Below are 18,201 nucleotides of genomic sequence, written 5' to 3' on the forward strand. Positions count from 1 at the left end.
ACTGAGAAAATCACCTTTAAAGTTGTCCAAATTAAGTTCTTAACAATGCATATTACTAATCAAAAATTACATTTTGATAGGTTTACAGTAGGAATTTTACAAAAATCTCAATGTAACATGATCTTTACTTAATTTCCTAATGATTTTTGACATAAAAGAAAAATCTATAATTTTGACCCATAAAATGTATTTTTGGCTATTGCTACAAGTATACCCCAGCGACTTAAGACTGGTTTTGTGGTCCAGGGTCACATATAGTATTGAAAATTACTAGTACCACAGAGAATTTAGGATGCATATTTGGATTTATGAATAGATAATCGTACATCACTGACTCACTAGATTTGTCAAAAACGCACTTTCATTCATGAATGAAACACTGATGTGTTTGCTTTTAGAAATACGCATCGGCTGAGCTGTTACTTTATAGACTTGCTGCAATTAACAGAAATCCGTCGTAGCGACGGAGAACTTTAATCCCTGACAGTATGATATGAGAAGATGGTTTTATCATCTGTTTACCATCAAGCAGACAGTTGAAGTGCAGACACTGTAGGAACTCTCTCTCCCTCATGAAGCCGTTCAGAGGAGTGGCCCAGCCCTCGGCGAGCACCTGAACCCACTGCATGTCCACCTAACACACCAACACAGAACAGACATTAGCTGAACCCAAATTAAGTCACAATGGGTTTGCAAACCATTTGCAGGAGTTTAAATCTGTATTTGAGTAGCATATGAGGAGGTAAGGTACCTTAGTGATCTCCACTGCTGGAAGAGTCTCTGCGTCGGCCTTGGCCAAGTCTAGTTTGTTCTCATGCACATAGAGCTCCTTGACCTCGTAGGATGCGTCCACAGGCACTATGTCCTGCAAAAGACCAAAACATTGCCAAAAATCAATAGTATATTAAGTAAAAATCATGTTCTATGAGGACATTTTGTACATTTCCTACTGTAAATATATTGAAACTTAATTTCTGATTAGTAATATGCATTGCTAAGAACTTCATTTGGACAGCTTTAAAGGGGATTTTCTCAATATTTAGATTTTTTTTTTTTTTTTGGACCCCCAGATTCCAGATTTTAACATAGTTGTATCTCAGCCAAATATTATCCTATCCTAACAAACTATACATCAATGGAAAGCTTATTTATTCAGGTTATCAATATTGTTATCAAAATCTCCTGACAGTTCAGCAATATGGCACGAGCAAGGGTTAAGAGTGCTGTTTTTGTTTTGTTTCGGTGTTGGATTCCGAATCCTCGATGGCTTGAGCGAATCACTGATACACTAAGCCATTCATAAAAACAGTAATTTGATTGGTTCCTGAAGGATTCAGTCGTTTTGAAAGAATCGTTTGAATGACACTGGTGCTGGTGATTTTAAGTTTCCCATCATATTACATTCTTTTCCAACATATTTTAGAGTTTTGTCTTTAAAACATTAATCTTATAACATTATTTATGTATAAATAATGTATAAATGTTTAAATAATATTTCGTTCATTTGAAGCAAGTAGGTTGGGGATTGCCTTTTTCTTTGTGTACAAACTTTTCTCTGGTTTTGGCTAGTTAAGGAGTCAGGGAAGGCTGCTCCTGTATTTCTTTTGAGAGTTTTATTTTGATAGGCAATTTAGCTCTGAACCCTTAGTTAGTGATATGCTTCTAATACTTGGTCTGTAACAATAAACGTTTTTGTAGAACTTGAGAAATTCTACATTTTCGTGGTCATTGTGAGCTGGGACAGGAAAAGGGGTGTTGTCATCCTTAAAATTCTACTTTTTTTTTTATCGTGTCACTGGCCTTTCCAACCTAGACTGGTGAGGTTGTGGCAAATTATAAATGTGACCCTGGACCACAAAACCAGTCTTAAGTCGCTGGGGTATATTTGTAGCAATAGCCAAAAATACATAGTATGGGTCAAAATTGTTGATTTTTCTTTTATGCCAAAAATCATTAGGAAATTAAGTAAAGATCATGTTCCATAAAGATATTTTGTAAAATTCCTACTATAAATATATCAAAATGTAATTTTTGATTAGTAATATGCATTGTTAAGAACTTAATTTGGACAACTTTTTTTGCACCCTCACATTCCACATCTCGGACAAATATTGTCCTATCCTAACAAACCATATATCAATAGAAAGCTTATTTATTGAGCTTTCATATGATGTATACATCTCAGTTTTGTCAAATTTAACCTTATGACTGGTTTTGTGGTCCAGGGTCAAAAATACAGTCTAAAGTCGAAATCTCACTTCATGCAGCTGCTGTGCAGTGCTAAGATGAGTTTTGTTTACATGACTTCATGGATAACAATAGCCAGTCATTGATTCACATTAATGAAGTATTCACAGAAAAATCTTGTCTGTTTTCATTTTCATCTTTTTATTTATGAAATTTTGATTCATTTTGTAGAATTGAATTTTAAATTAACAGAATACTACATGGTATTGTGATACTTCAACTGGTATAGTATCGCAAGTCATTTTTATGGTATTGTGACAACCCTACGGTGAACATCTCTCTGATGTGACAAACACTTCTTTGGCAAGTGCTGCTTTACTGCTTGCAACCGGTTATTTAAAACGCACATTATTTTGTAAACCAAGCAACTCATTTAGATTACAAACTCCAAATATACAAATACGAGTTTCACACAGAATTGACTTTGACATTAATGAATGGAGTTAACTTACCCTCTCCTGCAGGAGGTCCAGAAGCTGCTGGATGCACTCGTTCACACTGCAAGAATCTGTCTTCAGTACCAGTTCAGGGGCCTCTGGTTTCTCATACTCGGAGTCTATTCCTGTGAACCCTGATTAAAAACACAATCCATTCATTTGCAGAAACAGACATACTTAGGATGCACATAATGAAAACATATTTTCATTCAACAGGACTGAAAATGGTTCCGCAATGATTTGGGGTTTCTACCACCATATAAGCAGATGTGTTGTGCATGTATCAGTTAACATGTGCCCAAGAATAACACTTCCTGCTATAAACGTCAATCATTCTCAATACAAGATTTAAGCTACTTTCAGATTTGCATCTTTCCTTGCTCTTCACCTGATTCACCCTTACACTGTGTCTACACGCGAGCGGCACAACATGACGGGACAAAAGACAACAGAACCTATTATAATCGTGGGATTTGGCGCGTAAACAGTAAACTGATGCCTCAATCTATGGCACAAAGTTCAAATGATTTGCAACAGTCGCTTTGTCATTTCCAAGGTAGACAGACTTTAGTTGTTGCAGTGCAGTGCAACACGACAATTGTTGCGTCCGGTGTAGACATGGTGTTACTTAATCTGCAGCTCCACAGCAAAAGAAATTAAATATAACAAAAACAGCAGGAAACACAGAGTCACTAAGTCAGTCATTTCATACCAGAAACCTGCTTTTCCATCACCCCCAATCTCTTCAGGAAACCAAGAGGGTTGTGATGAATCACCACTGATTTGCTTAAAACGTTTTGTGTAACCTCTCAAAGACCTTAAGCTTACTCTCAAACTACTCACACACTCCTAATATCACCACAATCACCACTTTTTAAACAACAAATCTAACAATGCTTTTCCTGGTATTTCCGTCTTCAATGCCTATAAAACATTTCAAGGCTTTTCACTTGTCTCATTTAATCATTTCACAGATTTCTGCACAAACAGGTCACTACAATTAAGAGAATGCTTTGGGTTTGCTGACACAGGATTTTAGGACTGACTGTCCTATTGACTACTGACCATTTAGAGATTAAATGCGAGCCATTAAACACTGCGTACCTACATCAAATAAGTGAGGGAAAATTAGGGCTGGGACAATGAATTGATGCATCGATTCTGAGATGATTGGAATGCATTGCGGTTCTCTCTGGAACAGATTCTGAGCTTAGTTTTTAACAGCAGATGGCACTCTATGTTATTTTTTTACATTTAATTTTTTATGATGCAAGATTAATGTAAACACAGCCCACTATGAACACCCTTGTAATTCGCTTCAACTTTTTCAAACTGTATGAAAGATTATTTTATGTTCAAATGGGGTGTGTGTAAGCAAGCACACTATCTGCTGTTAAAAACTAAGATCAGAATCATTTCTAGAGGGAATTGTGATGCATTCCGATATTCTCAGAATCGATGCAGAACAATTACTCTATTCACAATGCATCGATTTTTTGTCCCAAACCTAGTGAGAATAAGCCTATTTAGACACACATATTTTGTATGATATATGTGACCCTGGACCACAAAACCAGTCATAAGGTTAAATTTTACAAAACTGAGATGTGTATATATAATATGAAAGCTCAGTAAATAAGCTTTCTATTGATGTATGGTTTGTTAGGATAGGACAATATTTGGCCGAGATACATCTATTTGAAAATCTGGAATCTGAGGGTGCAAAAAAATCAAAATCCTGCGAAAATCACCTTTAAAGTTCTCCAAATTAAGTTCTTAACAATGCATATTACTAATCAAAAATTACATTTTGATACATTTACAGTAGGAATTTTACAAAAAATCTTCATGGAACATGATCTTTACTTAATTTCCTAATGATTTTTGGCATAAAAGAAAAATCAATAATTTTGACCCATACTATGTATTTTTGGCTATTGCTACAAACATACCCCAGCGACTTAAGACTGGTTTTGTGGTCCAGGGTCACATATAGTCTTACCTCTGATTTCTCCAGCTCTAGCCCTCTTATAGAGCCCCTTGACATCTCTCTGCTCACACACATCCAGGGGAGCATCTACAAACACCTCAAAGAATGGAAGGCCGGCAGCTTCATGGATCTTCCTTGCATTCAGGCGGTCCTAAGGATATGCACAGCAGACAAAGTACATTTTATCAAATATTTTACTGCATAAAGCGTACTGCATCATATTTGACACATGAATCTCTAAGTCAAGCAAAATGCGTTTTAGTATAATACTAAAAAACACATCCCACTTCAGGCCGTTACATGTGTAGTTGCTGTGAAATCTGTCATGATTTTTATAGAGTAGACATAATAATGTTTATATTGTTATTAAGATTTCAAGATAAACACTTACTAAATAGAAGCAACTTATGTTTACTAGATTATCTATACATTATTTTTTTTTTTAAATAAAGATACAACACGCTTTTGAGGAACAAAACAGCAATGCATTATATGTTTTGACCCCCATAATAAAAACTACAGAGCTTTGATCTTAAAACTATGAAATTAAATATTATCTTAATAATATGCATTTTGTGTACGTATTAATTTACGTACGTACGTAATTTAACCTTACCTTCTGGCCATATAAATTTCAACATCTGCCATAAAATGAATGTTTTTTCTCAGTTTGGGCCACTAAATAAAATAGTGGTGTTATTTCCTCTTTAAGTCTGAGCTCCATATTCTTCTAAGTCACACCATGTGAGCAATAAAATATAATAGAAAATATAAAACACATATGTGACCCTAGACCACAAAACCAAGTAGCACTAAGTAGTCTTAAGTAACATGGGTATATTTGTAGCAATAGCCAAAAATACATTGCACGGGTCAAAATTATCAATTTTTCTTTTATGCCAAAAATCATTAGGATATTAAGCAAAGATATTCCATAAATACATTTTGTAAATTTCCTCCCGCAAAATAAATCAAAACTTATTTCGATTATATAAAAATAATATGCATTGCTAAGAACTTTCTACTTTCATTAACTTTCAATATATTTTGATTTTTTTGCACCCAAATTTTGATTCCAGATGGACCCTTATGAGTAGTTTTGTGGTCTAGGGTCACATTCGCAAACTTTTTGGTTTACAAATTTATCAATAAGGTTTTTTGAATATTATTTGAATATTATTTCATATGTCAGGCTTTACAGGGTTAAGAAGTGTTATACACAAACACAAACATGTCTGCATGTTTCTCACCCTGCTGTATGGGGAAATGAAGCTGGCGATGCACACAAGCCCAGCATCAGCAAACAGTTTTGCCACTTCTGCGATACGGCGAATGTTCTCCTCGCGGTCTTCAGGACTGAAGCCCAGGTTCTTATTGAGGCCCTGCCTGATATTATCTCCGTCCAAAGTGTAGCAGGGGATGCCATGACACACCAGATACTCCTCCAGAGCCATGCTGACCGTCGTCTTACCCGCACCAGACAAACCTAAGGATGCAGAACAAATAGGTTTATTATAATAAAGAAGCTATTAATTGTACAAAATAATGGAAGAGGGGTTGTCAGAATACCTGTAAGCCACACCGTGCATCCTCGAAACCCTCCTCTAGTGCCCACCACCTGGCCACGCTTGTTTCTGCTTACATGATGGGCTTGATATGTCACATTAGTGGCTCTTTGCATCCCCTGTACAAATTTCAGAAGACACATTTACATAATATTTTCAATATACTGAATGATTAACTTATCTTTGTGCCATGGTATTTACACAATACTCCAAAGAATACCATGGCACACGTCCTAGAAGCCATGTTAGTATCATAGTAAATGTCTAAGAAGTAATGATTCTCGTTCTTGTGCTGCCCAGAAATGTTGTCTAGATGGGCAGCACACTAGGTTTTAAGACACCTGCAATATACACGCAAAAAACAGAGTACACGCCTTTTTTTTTCATACATTTATCACAACTAAGGACCTATATTACAAACATGGTTATTCTTTCTGCCTATATTATCAAATAAAAGGGGATGGGTCCTATTTAGCATAAGCAAAAACATCATATTCATAACAAAAGGTGTGTTAGTGTAACTGTACCACATTAGTAATGCAAAACATCCCGAATATTCATCCGCTACTCACCCAGCTCTCAGGCGCGTTACTCAGTTTCTGTTTCTTACTCGAGTTTCCAGATGTCTCCATTCTGAGCTGTTGAATTCACACTTGATAGATGAACAAATAAATAGAGAGATATATATTGGCAGGAGATGTTTTAATGAAGTGCCGGGTCCACTGTGTGTGTTTTGAACTCCAGAAGGAAGCGTAGAGGTTTACAGGCTGCGGCACGGGAAGTGATGGAGGCCCTGGCAAGTCCCGCCTCTTACGCATCGAGTCTCCGCCTACTCGACAATCGGATTGGTCGGAATGACTTCAAGGCAGATCGTGATTGGACAATTGAGAAGTCGATCATATAGCCGTGGAAACCAAAGCAAACATGTATCAGGTCAAGGGAGGGACTTGTTGGAATACATGCAGGGGGAAAAATAACCCAGCCAATCATGTTCTGTTTTATATTTTGCTGTGTATAGATAAAGTGACACAATAACAATTATTATTATTATTTTTTGGTTAAAGTCTATGAGCTCTCAGATAACACGCTGTCATTTGACATGCTTAGACACAAATACAAAATTCAAAGAAAATATTTTTTCAAGTATCTCCAATTTAGAAGTTATATAGGAACAAAACAAAACAATCTATTGAAACCACCCAAATCTAAGTTAAAAGAAATAAGTGAAAATAGCCTTAAAAGGGGAGCAATCTCACAATTTTATAAACTCCCCAGATAATTCAACCTTGAAATTAGAAGCTTGGAAGAAAGATCTGCAAATAAATTTGTCACTAGATGAGTGGCACATAAGCAAATAATAAACTCTCGGTTGAGACTGTTACAGTACAAGTGGCTTATGCATGTTTATGTCACCCCTGTTAGATTAAACCAATACAATCCAAATATCCCTGACATATGTACAAAGTGTGGAGACGAAAAGCGTACACGGTTCCATTGTTTTTGGGAATGTAGGGTAATTAAAACATTTTGGGTAAAATAAGGGAAACGGTGAAGGATATTATTTCTAAAGACCTTCCTTTATCATTTTAGGTTTGTACCCCAAGCACACAGGATATGCAAAAAATGAGAAGTTGTTTATTGATATTTGTTTATTGCAAGCTAAAATGTTGATCGCACTGCATTGGAAAAGAATAAGAAGACCAAGTATTGGACAATGGGTTAAACAGATGTTGGCTACTCTTCCATTGGAACGCATTACATACTTGTTAAAAGGATAAAAGGACTTGTTTGAAAGTATTTGGAGACCTTTCATGCTTTTTGCAGAAGGCACAGACTTAACAGAAGATCACGAGGAGGAAGATGGTTGAAGATGGAAAAATTACACACTCAATGACCTGCTCGATATGAGTTGGTTGATTTCTGGTATCTTGTGTCAAGGACATTATCGAATTATATAAATACAAAAAATTTAAATACAAAAAACAAAAACAAATAAACATTGTTGGAAAAAAAAAGTCTATGAGCTAAAAAAGTTTAGAAAACCATCTCTTTTACATTTTTACAGTTTATAATATCACTGCTGGTACATTTAGGTATGTATGTATTTAAGTAAAAATTAGCTTATATTCTCTATCCAATTGTGTCACTGTTTATCTGTGCAGTGTTATTCACTGCACATTATAAATGATCATGTCGTAAAAGGTTAAACAATGTACAGTTGAGGTCAAAAGTTTACATACAACTTGCAGAATCTGCCAAATGGTGATTATTTGACCAAAATAAGAGGGATCATGCAAAATGCATGTTATTTTTTATTTAGTACTGACCTGAAAAAAATATTTCACATAAAAGATGTTTACATATAGTCCACAAGAAAATAATAAAAGAAAATAATAGATGAATTTATAAAAATTACCCTGTCCAAATTTTACATATGCTTGATTCTTAATACTGTGTTCATACCTGAATGATCCACAGCTGTGTGTGTGTTTGAGTGATAGTTGTTCATAAGTCACTTGTTTGTCCTAAACAGTTTAACTGCTCACTGTTGTTCAGAAAAATCCTTCAGGTCCCACAAATTCTTTTATTTTAACCCTTACAATTATCCATCTTTTCACTCTGAGGACAACTGAGGGACTCAGCAACTATTACACAAGGTTCAAACACTCACTGATGCTCCAGAAGGAAACACGATGCATTAAGAGCCTGGGGGTGATTGAATTTGAAGATCAGGGTAAATTTATCTCTTTTTTTCTTCTGTGAAACACATAAGTATCTTCTGTAGTTTTTGAAGTGATGCACCAAATGAAAAAATATGATATTTAGGCAAAATAAGAAAAATGTACACATCTTCATTCTGTTCAAAAGTTTTCACCCCTGGCTCTTAATGCATGGTTTTTCCTTCTGAAGCATCGGTGAGCGTTTGAACCTTCTGTAATAGTTGCATACAAGCCCCTCAGTTGTCTTCAGTCTGAAAAGATGGATCTCAAAATCATCATAGTTGGGAAGGGTTAAAATACACGAAAATGCTGAAAAACCAAAGAATTTGTGATTTTTCTGAAGAACAGCGGCCAGTTTAACCGTTCAGGACAAACAAGGGACTTATGAACAACTATTACTATTTACTAAACAAAACAAACACAGCTTTGGATCATTCAGGTAACAACACAGTATTAAAAATCAACTGTATGTAAACTTTTGAATGCTGTCATTTTTAAAAATTCAACTGTTATTTTCTCTTGTGGACTATATCTAAACGTCTTTTATGTGAAATATCTTATTCGGGTCAGTACTAATTAAAACATGCATTTTGTATAATACCTCTAATTTTGGTAAAATAATTAACATTTTGCAGATTCTACAAGGTGTATGTAAACGTTTGACCTCAACTGTATATACAAGGAATTATTTTAGGTTAAATGTATATACAGCATGTCACAATTCTAATAGTGTTTTGCAGTTACATACTTACAGAGTCCTGTGATAAAGTAAAACAATTTCAAAAATGGCATTTGTATGAGAAAGTAGTGGAAATATGAATAGAATAGAATCAACTTCATGTCACTCGCCCTGTACAGTGATTACATTTTTATTAGAGACGTGTTCATAATTGTACAACACAACTATATACCAATATAAAAGAAGGTTATACAAAAACAATTTGTGTACACTTACTGCTAGAATCACCACCACCACATTGATGCCAATCCACCTTATTTTTTCCATAAGAGTGGGCTTGGCCATTTGCAAATCTTATGGGTGTAGCTTTCGGTCTCGTCCACGTCCAGCTATTTTTAACTGTACAAAACATCTTGTTTTGCTGCTTGATATTGCAAATTGCTGTGTCTTAGCATATTGTATTAATGTATTATCTTAATTATGAACACACTGGTTTACAGTGCAAACAATTTTACCATTTACTGCATGTTGATATTCTTGACGTTATTTCCCTATAGTTGCAAATGAACATGGAAGTCTCGCCCATAGGCTTACTTCCGCGTTGAAGAATAAGGTGGATAGGTTTAATAAGCTAAACTGCGCCTTAACCACAACGAGAAGATGCTGAACTTCCCCTGGGCTTCTGTGTGGCTGAAACTCTCTGAAAAGTTTTGAGAAAGTTGTAAAAAGAAGAGCTTCCACTGGTGGGCACCTGAATCACAGCCCTGCCTACTGTTGGCTTAACTGCCCCTGATCCTTTATTATCTTGCTTTCCCGGGTTGCCATTAGTGTGATCCTGAAGTCCTTTAGGGAAAATTCTCACTGTCATTTGCATTTTTCCACAGACTACTTTATGTTGGGTATTGACCAAACCGTTCACTCTTCCTGTATACGTTCCACAGACCACTCCTTTCCTTTGAGAATTGGGAAGTGTGGACAGATTCCTCACGGGTACATACAGCTTCACAGGTTTACCGTAGTACACCCAGCATTGGGTTTTGGATGGTTTTTGGGGGGGTTGGATTGGGGTAACTGTGTATGGTACTTTATTCTCTGTGGTTGTTTGTGAAGGAGGGGTGGGGGAAAGAGCAGCTGCCTCATATTCCACACAGTCAGCGCCTCGCTCCTCATCTGTCGGTGTAACTTCATAACCTTCTATAAGAACAACACCCTCACCTGAGCGCTTCTGAAGCTCTGAACAACAGAGGACAAATAGGATTAAGATTCAGTGTGTCTGACATTCAGAGTTATAACAAACCAATAGGTCACATTAACCCAATGTCACATTTACAGTTGAAGTCAAAAGTTTACATACACCTTGCAGAATCTGCAAAATAATAATTGTTTGACCAAAATAATAGGGATCATACAAAATGAATGTTATTTTTTTTATTTAGTACTGACCTGAATGAGATTGTTCACATAAAAGATGTTTATATATAGTCCACAAGAGAAAATAATAGTTGAATTTATAAAAATGACAGCATTCAAAAGTTTACATACACTTGATTCTTAATACTGTGTTGTTACCTGAATGATCCACTGCTGTGTTTTTTGTTGTTGTTGTTGTTGTTGTTGTTTAGTGATAGTTGTTCATGAGTTGTCCTGAACAGTTAAACTGCCAGCTGTTTTTCAGAAAAATCCTTCAGGTCCCACAAATTCTTTGCTTTTTCAGCTTTTTTGTGTATTTGAACCCTTTCCAACAATGACTCTGATTTTAATATTCATCTTTCCACACTGAGGACAACTGATGGACTCATATGCAGCTATCACAGAAGGTATAAACACTTACTGATGCTTTAGAAGGAAACCCAATGCATTAAAAGCAAACATATAAGTATCTTCTGTAGCTTCTGAAGGGCAGTACTAAATTAAAACAATATGATATTTAGGTAAAATAAGATAAATGTAGCTACATGTCTTTATTCTGTTCAAACGTTTTCACCCCCAGCTCATGCATTGTGTTTCCTTCTGGAGCATCAGTGAGCGTTTGAACCTTCAGTAATAGTTGCATATGAGTCCCTCAGTTGTCCTCAGTGTGAAAAAATGTATCTTAAAATCATACAGTATTTTTTGGAAAGGGTTCAAATACACAAAAACGCTGAAAAACCAAAGAATTTGAGGGATCTGAAGGATTTTTCTGAAGAACAGCGGGCAGTTTAACTGTTCAGGACAAACAAGGGACTCATGAACAACTATCACTAAAACAATGTGGATCATTCAGGTAACAACACAGTTTTAAGAACCAAGTGTATGTAAACTTTTGAACGGTAATTTTTATAAAATCATCAATTATTTAATCTCTTGTGCACTATATCTAAACGTCTTTTATGTGAAAGATCTTATTCAGTTCGGTACTAAATAAAAAATAAAATGTCTTTGTATGTTTCTCTTACTTTTGTAAAATAATAAACATTTAGAAGATTCTGTAAGGTGTATGTAAACTTTTGACCTCAACTGTATATTAGAATGTATAACGTACTTACTGTGCAGATCTTTGCGGCAAATAATATTTCTACCTGTGAAATAGCACACATAAAAAAAATCTTTCAGAACTGCTTCTGATTAATTCAATATTAGCATAGGTTTAGTTTCAAAATTGAGACTAATGACGGTAATTAAGCATTAAAATATTAGTGTAAATGAATTAAACAATAGTTTTCAGTAACATACCTTCTGTATTACATGGCTGTGAAGCGAGAACAACCAGTGCAGCAAGCAGTCCAAGAGCAATGTTAACATCCATGGCTGCAAATGATGCAAAGATCCTGTCAACATGCCTTTTATTTATTTGAAACCACCCATTGTGGAGTCCCACAAGTTGTGAAATCACCTGAGGCACTGAATAAATGACTTTATCTGTCAATAAAAATACATTTTAATTATGTCTGAATATCTTCTGAGACTTCATTTGTATGTGGCTGGAGTGTTTGCTGTTTTAACAGGTGTAGGAGTTGATTTCACCACTGAGGAACTAATAAATAAGTTGGAAACCTGGATCTTGAGAAGCAGGGGCACTTTTATGTGGAGACAAGGGGAGGTTAAGTAACCAAATGTTTTTACACATGGTGGGTGGGCTTGGAATCTAAGAGGAACTGGCCGACAATGGAGAGACTTGGGCAAAGGTGTGACAAAATGCCAAATGGTACCACAGAAAAAGTTGATTCAGATAGAAAATATTTACTTCAAACCCACTCTGATCATTATCAGCGAGATGTATTTGGACTTGTCTGAGGCTGCAGATGACTCACTGAATATCCCTTATGGCAGAATGCTGTAGACTTGCCAGAAAAACAATAGATTTAATTGCATACTAAATGAGTTTCATATTCCACAGTCACTGTCTTGTCCTCATTGCTGTAACTTCATAAGCTTCTAAGAACAACATCCTCACCTGAGCGCTTCTAAAGTGCTGATTAACAGAGGACAAATAGGACCAAAAGTCACTAAAAACAAACTAGTGGAGATACCTAATATATATATAATTGTGCAAATGGTGTAAGAATTGTGTAAAAATGAAGCCAAAAAATGTCAAATCCAATTATTGGTCCCAAATTTTTATCAGTTTTACTGGTGTGAAGAATTTTTGGGTATAATATGTCTTAGTTTACTTTTCTTTTGCTATCCTTACTTACAGTACATAAATGAACTATAGTGTCCTGCACCCGCTAGTAAAAAAAATATCAAAACATTTTATCTACTGTCTGAATAATTTTTACTTATTTTACTTAAGTACTTATTGAAAAATAAACATGTTTTTTTTTTTACAAGCACACTATAAGTAATTCATTTTAGAATAAAATAAATTACTTACTAATAAATTAGTAAAGCATGAAATACGACCAAATTAACAGATTTGCCATAGTCGCTCACTGAATACCTAAATAACAAATTTTGGAAAAAGATGATACATTAATAAAAATAAAGGATCCAAAAGCAATGCTGCTGATCCTTGAGAAAATTCTAAATTTTCTCAGTTCTTAAAAAAAATAAAAAAATTTTTTAATGTAACAGACTTTTTAATAACCTAAAGAACTGTTTTGTACTATGAAGAACCTCTTGTGCAATTGAAAGGTTCCATGGATGTTAGCGGTTCTTCGTGGAACACTGAGTGCCAACAAAAAACTCTTGATTTTTAAGAGTTTAGTAGTATATTACTTTTTTAAAATGAAATGCATTACAATATTGAGTTACTCCCTAAAAAAGTAACTAATTACGTTAGTTACTTCTTATGGAAAGTAATGTGTTACGTTACTTTTACCTTACTTTTTAAAATCTTGGCAGGGCTTGCTTGTTTGTTTTTAAATATAAAAAGTATATAGAAGTGACTGCAGAAGAAAAATGTCAACTCTTCAGCAATAATAATAATAAAAAAATGTTAGATAATCTTGAGTAATTTTTGCTTATTAGCAAGGATAAATTGGATCATCAAATGGTCTGCATCAAAGACATCAAAAGGATATTTGTATTATTTAACATATTCAATTATTGCAGTTTTTATTCACTTTGAAGAATACTGTATCTGGGTTTTTTTTTGTGAGTGAGATGAAATTAATACATATTCACATTAATTCTAGAAATAAAGAAACATCTTTCTTTCATTTCTTCAAAGACTATAGAATACCCTTAAAGAGACTTTGATTTATCTCAACATGGAGACAGGAGAGCTTTCAATCAATAAATGGGTGGTGGGGGGGGGGTAACTGGCATTACTTATTTGTAAAAATAACTCAGATATTTTCTTGTCAATTAAAAAGTAATGCGTTACTTTACTAGTTACTTGGAAAAAGTAATATTATTACGTAACTTGCGTTATTTGTAATGCATTACCCCCAACACTGGTAGTAGTACCTGGAATCACTATATAACTTAGGCCTATAGTATTGCTATACAAAATACTGCTGGTAGCTGAGTTTCCCTTTATATTCATTTCACAGTAATTTTGGAAGTCATTATTTATAACTGAACTTACATGGTAATTCACTGATAATATATATCAATTAAAGGAGTAGTTCACTTTCAGAACAAAAATTTACAAATAAGGTATTCACCCCCTTGTCATCCAAGATGTTCAAGTCTTTCTTTCTTCAGTTTTAAAGAAACTGTGTTTTTTGAGGCAAACATTTCAGGATTTCTCTCCATATAATGGACTTCTATGGTGCCCCTGAGTTTGAACTTACAAAATGCAGTTTAAATGCAGCTTCAAGGGGCTCTAAACAATCCCAGCCGAGGAAGAAGGGTCTTATCTAGTGAAACGATCGGTTATTTTCTGAAAACATTTACAACTTATACACTTTTTAATTCCAAATGCTCGTCTTGGTGAGCTAGACAAGACGAGCATTTGAGGTTTAAAGGTATATAAATTGTAATTTTTTAAAGAAATAACCCATTGTTTTGATAGATAAGACCCTTCTTCCTCAGCTGGGATCATTTAGAGCCCTTCGAAGCTGCATTTTCGAAGTCCAAACTCGAGGGCACCATAAATGTCATTATATGGAGAGAAATCCTGAAATGTTTTCCTCAAAAAACATAATTTCCTTAAGACTGAAGAAATAAAGACAAACATCTTGGATGACAAGGGGGATAGTACATTATTTGTAAAAAAAAAAAAAATAAATCTAAAAGTGAACTACTCCTTTAATTGATCTTTTGATTTGATCTTTTGATTGGTTCAACGAAACTGTCACTCACACTTCTCACCCAATCCTGGAGAGGGGGCTACATCTTGTTGCTTGGCAGCAAGAGTCGCAAACAACAACAGACTGTGAGCAAATTCGCGTAGTTTCAAAGCAATAAAAACAGAGTGTATAGTCACTCACACTTTTATTTAAATACAAATGTAAGGCCATTATTTTTTACACTTTTTTAGATTATTATTTTTAGCAATTTCAAATTACTTTAAAGAGATCTAAACCATTCTCCAAAAAGTTTTTAATTTCTTATCTTTTCATTAAACGCACGTTTCACAGATTTTGTGAGTGTCAGTAAAGTGTGCTGGACAGAAAGGGAGGAGCTGCACTAAATAAGGGAAATGTTGAAGTTTCCAGAGGTTGATGTCAGTGTAACTGGATTCCTCCAGTCTGGAAACAACTGGGAACAAGATGGCTGAGGGTGGACTGGAAAACTGCTTTTCTCCACTCTCACAAAAGCTGGACTGAAGCCACACATAATAATTTTAGCAAGTATAAGTACATGCAAGTAACGTTAACTATTCTTATTTTTCGAAGCGTCTCTTTTTCCAGCCAAGTACGTTACCTTTCGGCGTTTTTTGCTGTTGCGTTAAGTTTTCTCGCGTATTTCTATTGCATAACATCGCAAAAGTGCATTTCGAGTTTTTAAAAAGCTGAAACAATAACTATTGACGTGATAGAAATTAAATTCGATACTTGCTGAATTTGTGTTTTGAGTTTTGGATTCACTTTGCACATTCACACTAACTCAGCGCCTAAAATGACGACGTTTGTTTATGTTAAGCTACTGTAAATGACACAATGAGCTCTAGTCGCGTCCGTCCTCAAGCACCGCCGCAGGCCCATGCGGCATCTGCAGCAGCTGCCCCCGCATCCTCTCCGCCTTATGAAGGGATCGAGATGGAAAAAATGCATCATGAAGAAGTGGGCCTCGGAGTGCCCGAAGAGACGCCCTCTCCTCCCACCTCCAGCTCTAGACAGGCATGGAGCCGGGATAACCCGGGGTTCGAACCGGAGGAAGGGATGATGGAAGCGGACTGGCCTCCGGCGAGCCCGGCCCGGAGATCTGTGTCCACGGCGTCTAGCAGCAGCAGCGGGAGCGTCAGCGGACCAGGGAGCTTCTCTGGCATCAGTGCTCGGATCAACAGAGGACTTTATCCAACTCCTCCAGCACAAGAACACAGCAGCTGTGGGAAGAGGATACTGGAGAAAATGAGAGGTGAAACTTTACTGAAAATGTCCACAAAAATATAGTAAAACTTGTAATATGCTTACTAGGAAGGGTTACACTTTTCAGAAAGTTTACTTTTCATAAAGAGCCAAGATAATGTGTTAAGTAAATGTAAAAGGGCTTGATATTAGGGGATAAAACCTCTCAAAAACATGTACCACAGTTTCCACAATAGTATTAAGCAGCATAACTGTTTTCCACTTTGATAATAATATAAAAATGTTTCTTCAGCACCAAATAATCATAACAGTAATTTCTGAAGGATCATATGACACTGAAGACTGGAGTAATGATGCTGAGAATTCAACTTTGCCTCACAGGAATAAATAATATTTGGAAATAAATTAAAATAGAAAACAGTTACTTTAAAATGCAATAATATCACTGTTTTTTGTAACTTCTATGTCACGAAATTAGGGTAAAAATTAGTCGTATTTTAGGTTATAAATTAGTCTGTAATCTCTATTTGTAAGTAAGAAATCCCTAATTAGATAGCTAGGTGAACATGATTTCATGTATTAATGGAAGATTTTTTTCTTCATTTCTTTTGCTATTTCAGTGCTCTGGGATACTCGTCTTTTGGGTGAGAGCAACAGTAACAGAGAGATGTACCTGAAAACCGTCCTACGAGAAATGATCACCTACATCCTCTTTCTGGTCACCCTCTGCATATGTAGGTTGAATATTGGTTTTATGCTTGAATATGTTAATGCATACCTTGCTACATAAATATTTTTAATTATTTTACATATTCTTTTTTTGTTACAAAAATATTTGTCAGAAGAAGAGTCTGTTTGATTAGAGCATAAAACTAACTGATGCTTAAAAATTATATATATAAAAAAAAAAACGTTTGAATGCTACAATGTGATTTGCCATTCAGTATAGAAAATCAGTTAGTTTCCCTGGTCTGCTCCAGTTCTGGCAGTCTTTCTTTCTTGAATAACAGGCATTTTAAATCCTTGTAACAACCACAGCAACAATTTAGTTTTTTTTTTTTTTTTTAAATAATTTAGTCTGCTCAAATGCATTTTCATTTTACATTTATGCATTTTAGACTGCAGGTTTTTAGAAAACTTACATTGCATATACCACAAACAGTAAATTTTTATCAGTTAATGCATTCTTTGGGAATTGAACCCATGACATTGGCTTGCTTCATGCTTTACAGCTTGAGCAACAGCTACACAAATATATGCATCCATATTAAAAGTGCACAACATTTTATATAGAAAAAATTTATGAGCATTGAACTGCTCTTCAATATATGGAAGCCCATTTTCGCAGCTGTATAAAAAATGGGACTTTTTATTTCAAAATTCGTACTTTTTTTCATAGAATTGTAAGATACAAACTCGCAATTGCGAGTTATAAAGTCAGAATTGCGAGATATAAACTTGAGAAAAAAACGTTTTGAGATATGAAGTCAGTCCCTTTTCCTCAGAATTGTGATATAAACTCATAATTGCGAGTTATAAAGTCAGAATTGCAAGATATAAACTTGCAATTGACTTTTTTTTCTCAGAATTGTGAACTTACAATTGCGAGAAATAAAGTCAGATTTGTAAGATAAAATCTCTTAATTCTGACTATTTTTCTTGTA

At 35.1% G+C, this 18,201-nt stretch overlaps 2 protein-coding genes across 4 annotated transcripts in view; one reads left to right on the forward strand and one right to left on the reverse strand.

Annotated features, from left to right (window-relative positions):
* pkd2 (polycystic kidney disease 2) overlaps nucleotides 1-18,201 on the forward strand; it is a 28,052-nt gene that overhangs the window by 1,690 nt on the left and 8,161 nt on the right. Inside the window, exons 1-2 of one of the 3 annotated variants that reach the window (XM_073841922.1) lie at nucleotides 15,779-16,586; nucleotides 17,158-17,271. In XM_073841922.1, the coding sequence (XP_073698023.1) occupies nucleotides 16,169-16,586; nucleotides 17,158-17,271 (532 nt within the window). In that variant the 5' untranslated portion in view covers nucleotides 15,779-16,168. Of the gene's footprint in view, nucleotides 1-15,778; nucleotides 16,587-17,157; nucleotides 17,272-18,201 lie in introns of those variants that run through there. The other 2 variants (XM_073841920.1, XM_073841921.1) reach the window with 2 other exon arrangements.
* LOC141336235 (bifunctional 3'-phosphoadenosine 5'-phosphosulfate synthase 1-like) lies at nucleotides 425-7,002 on the reverse strand. The gene is made up of 7 exons (XM_073841788.1): nucleotides 6,812-7,002; nucleotides 6,244-6,358; nucleotides 5,925-6,160; nucleotides 4,687-4,825; nucleotides 2,700-2,818; nucleotides 752-865; nucleotides 425-634 (listed from the first exon to the last, which is right to left on the reverse strand). Exons 1-7 carry the CDS (start codon nucleotides 6,869-6,871, stop codon nucleotides 425-427), a joined length of 993 nt encoding a protein of 330 aa, XP_073697889.1. The 5' UTR covers nucleotides 6,872-7,002.

The sequence above is a fragment of the Garra rufa genome, chromosome 6, assembly GCF_049309525.1.
Source record: "Garra rufa chromosome 6, GarRuf1.0, whole genome shotgun sequence".
In the NCBI taxonomy this organism is placed as follows: Eukaryota; Metazoa; Chordata; class Actinopteri; order Cypriniformes; family Cyprinidae; genus Garra; species Garra rufa.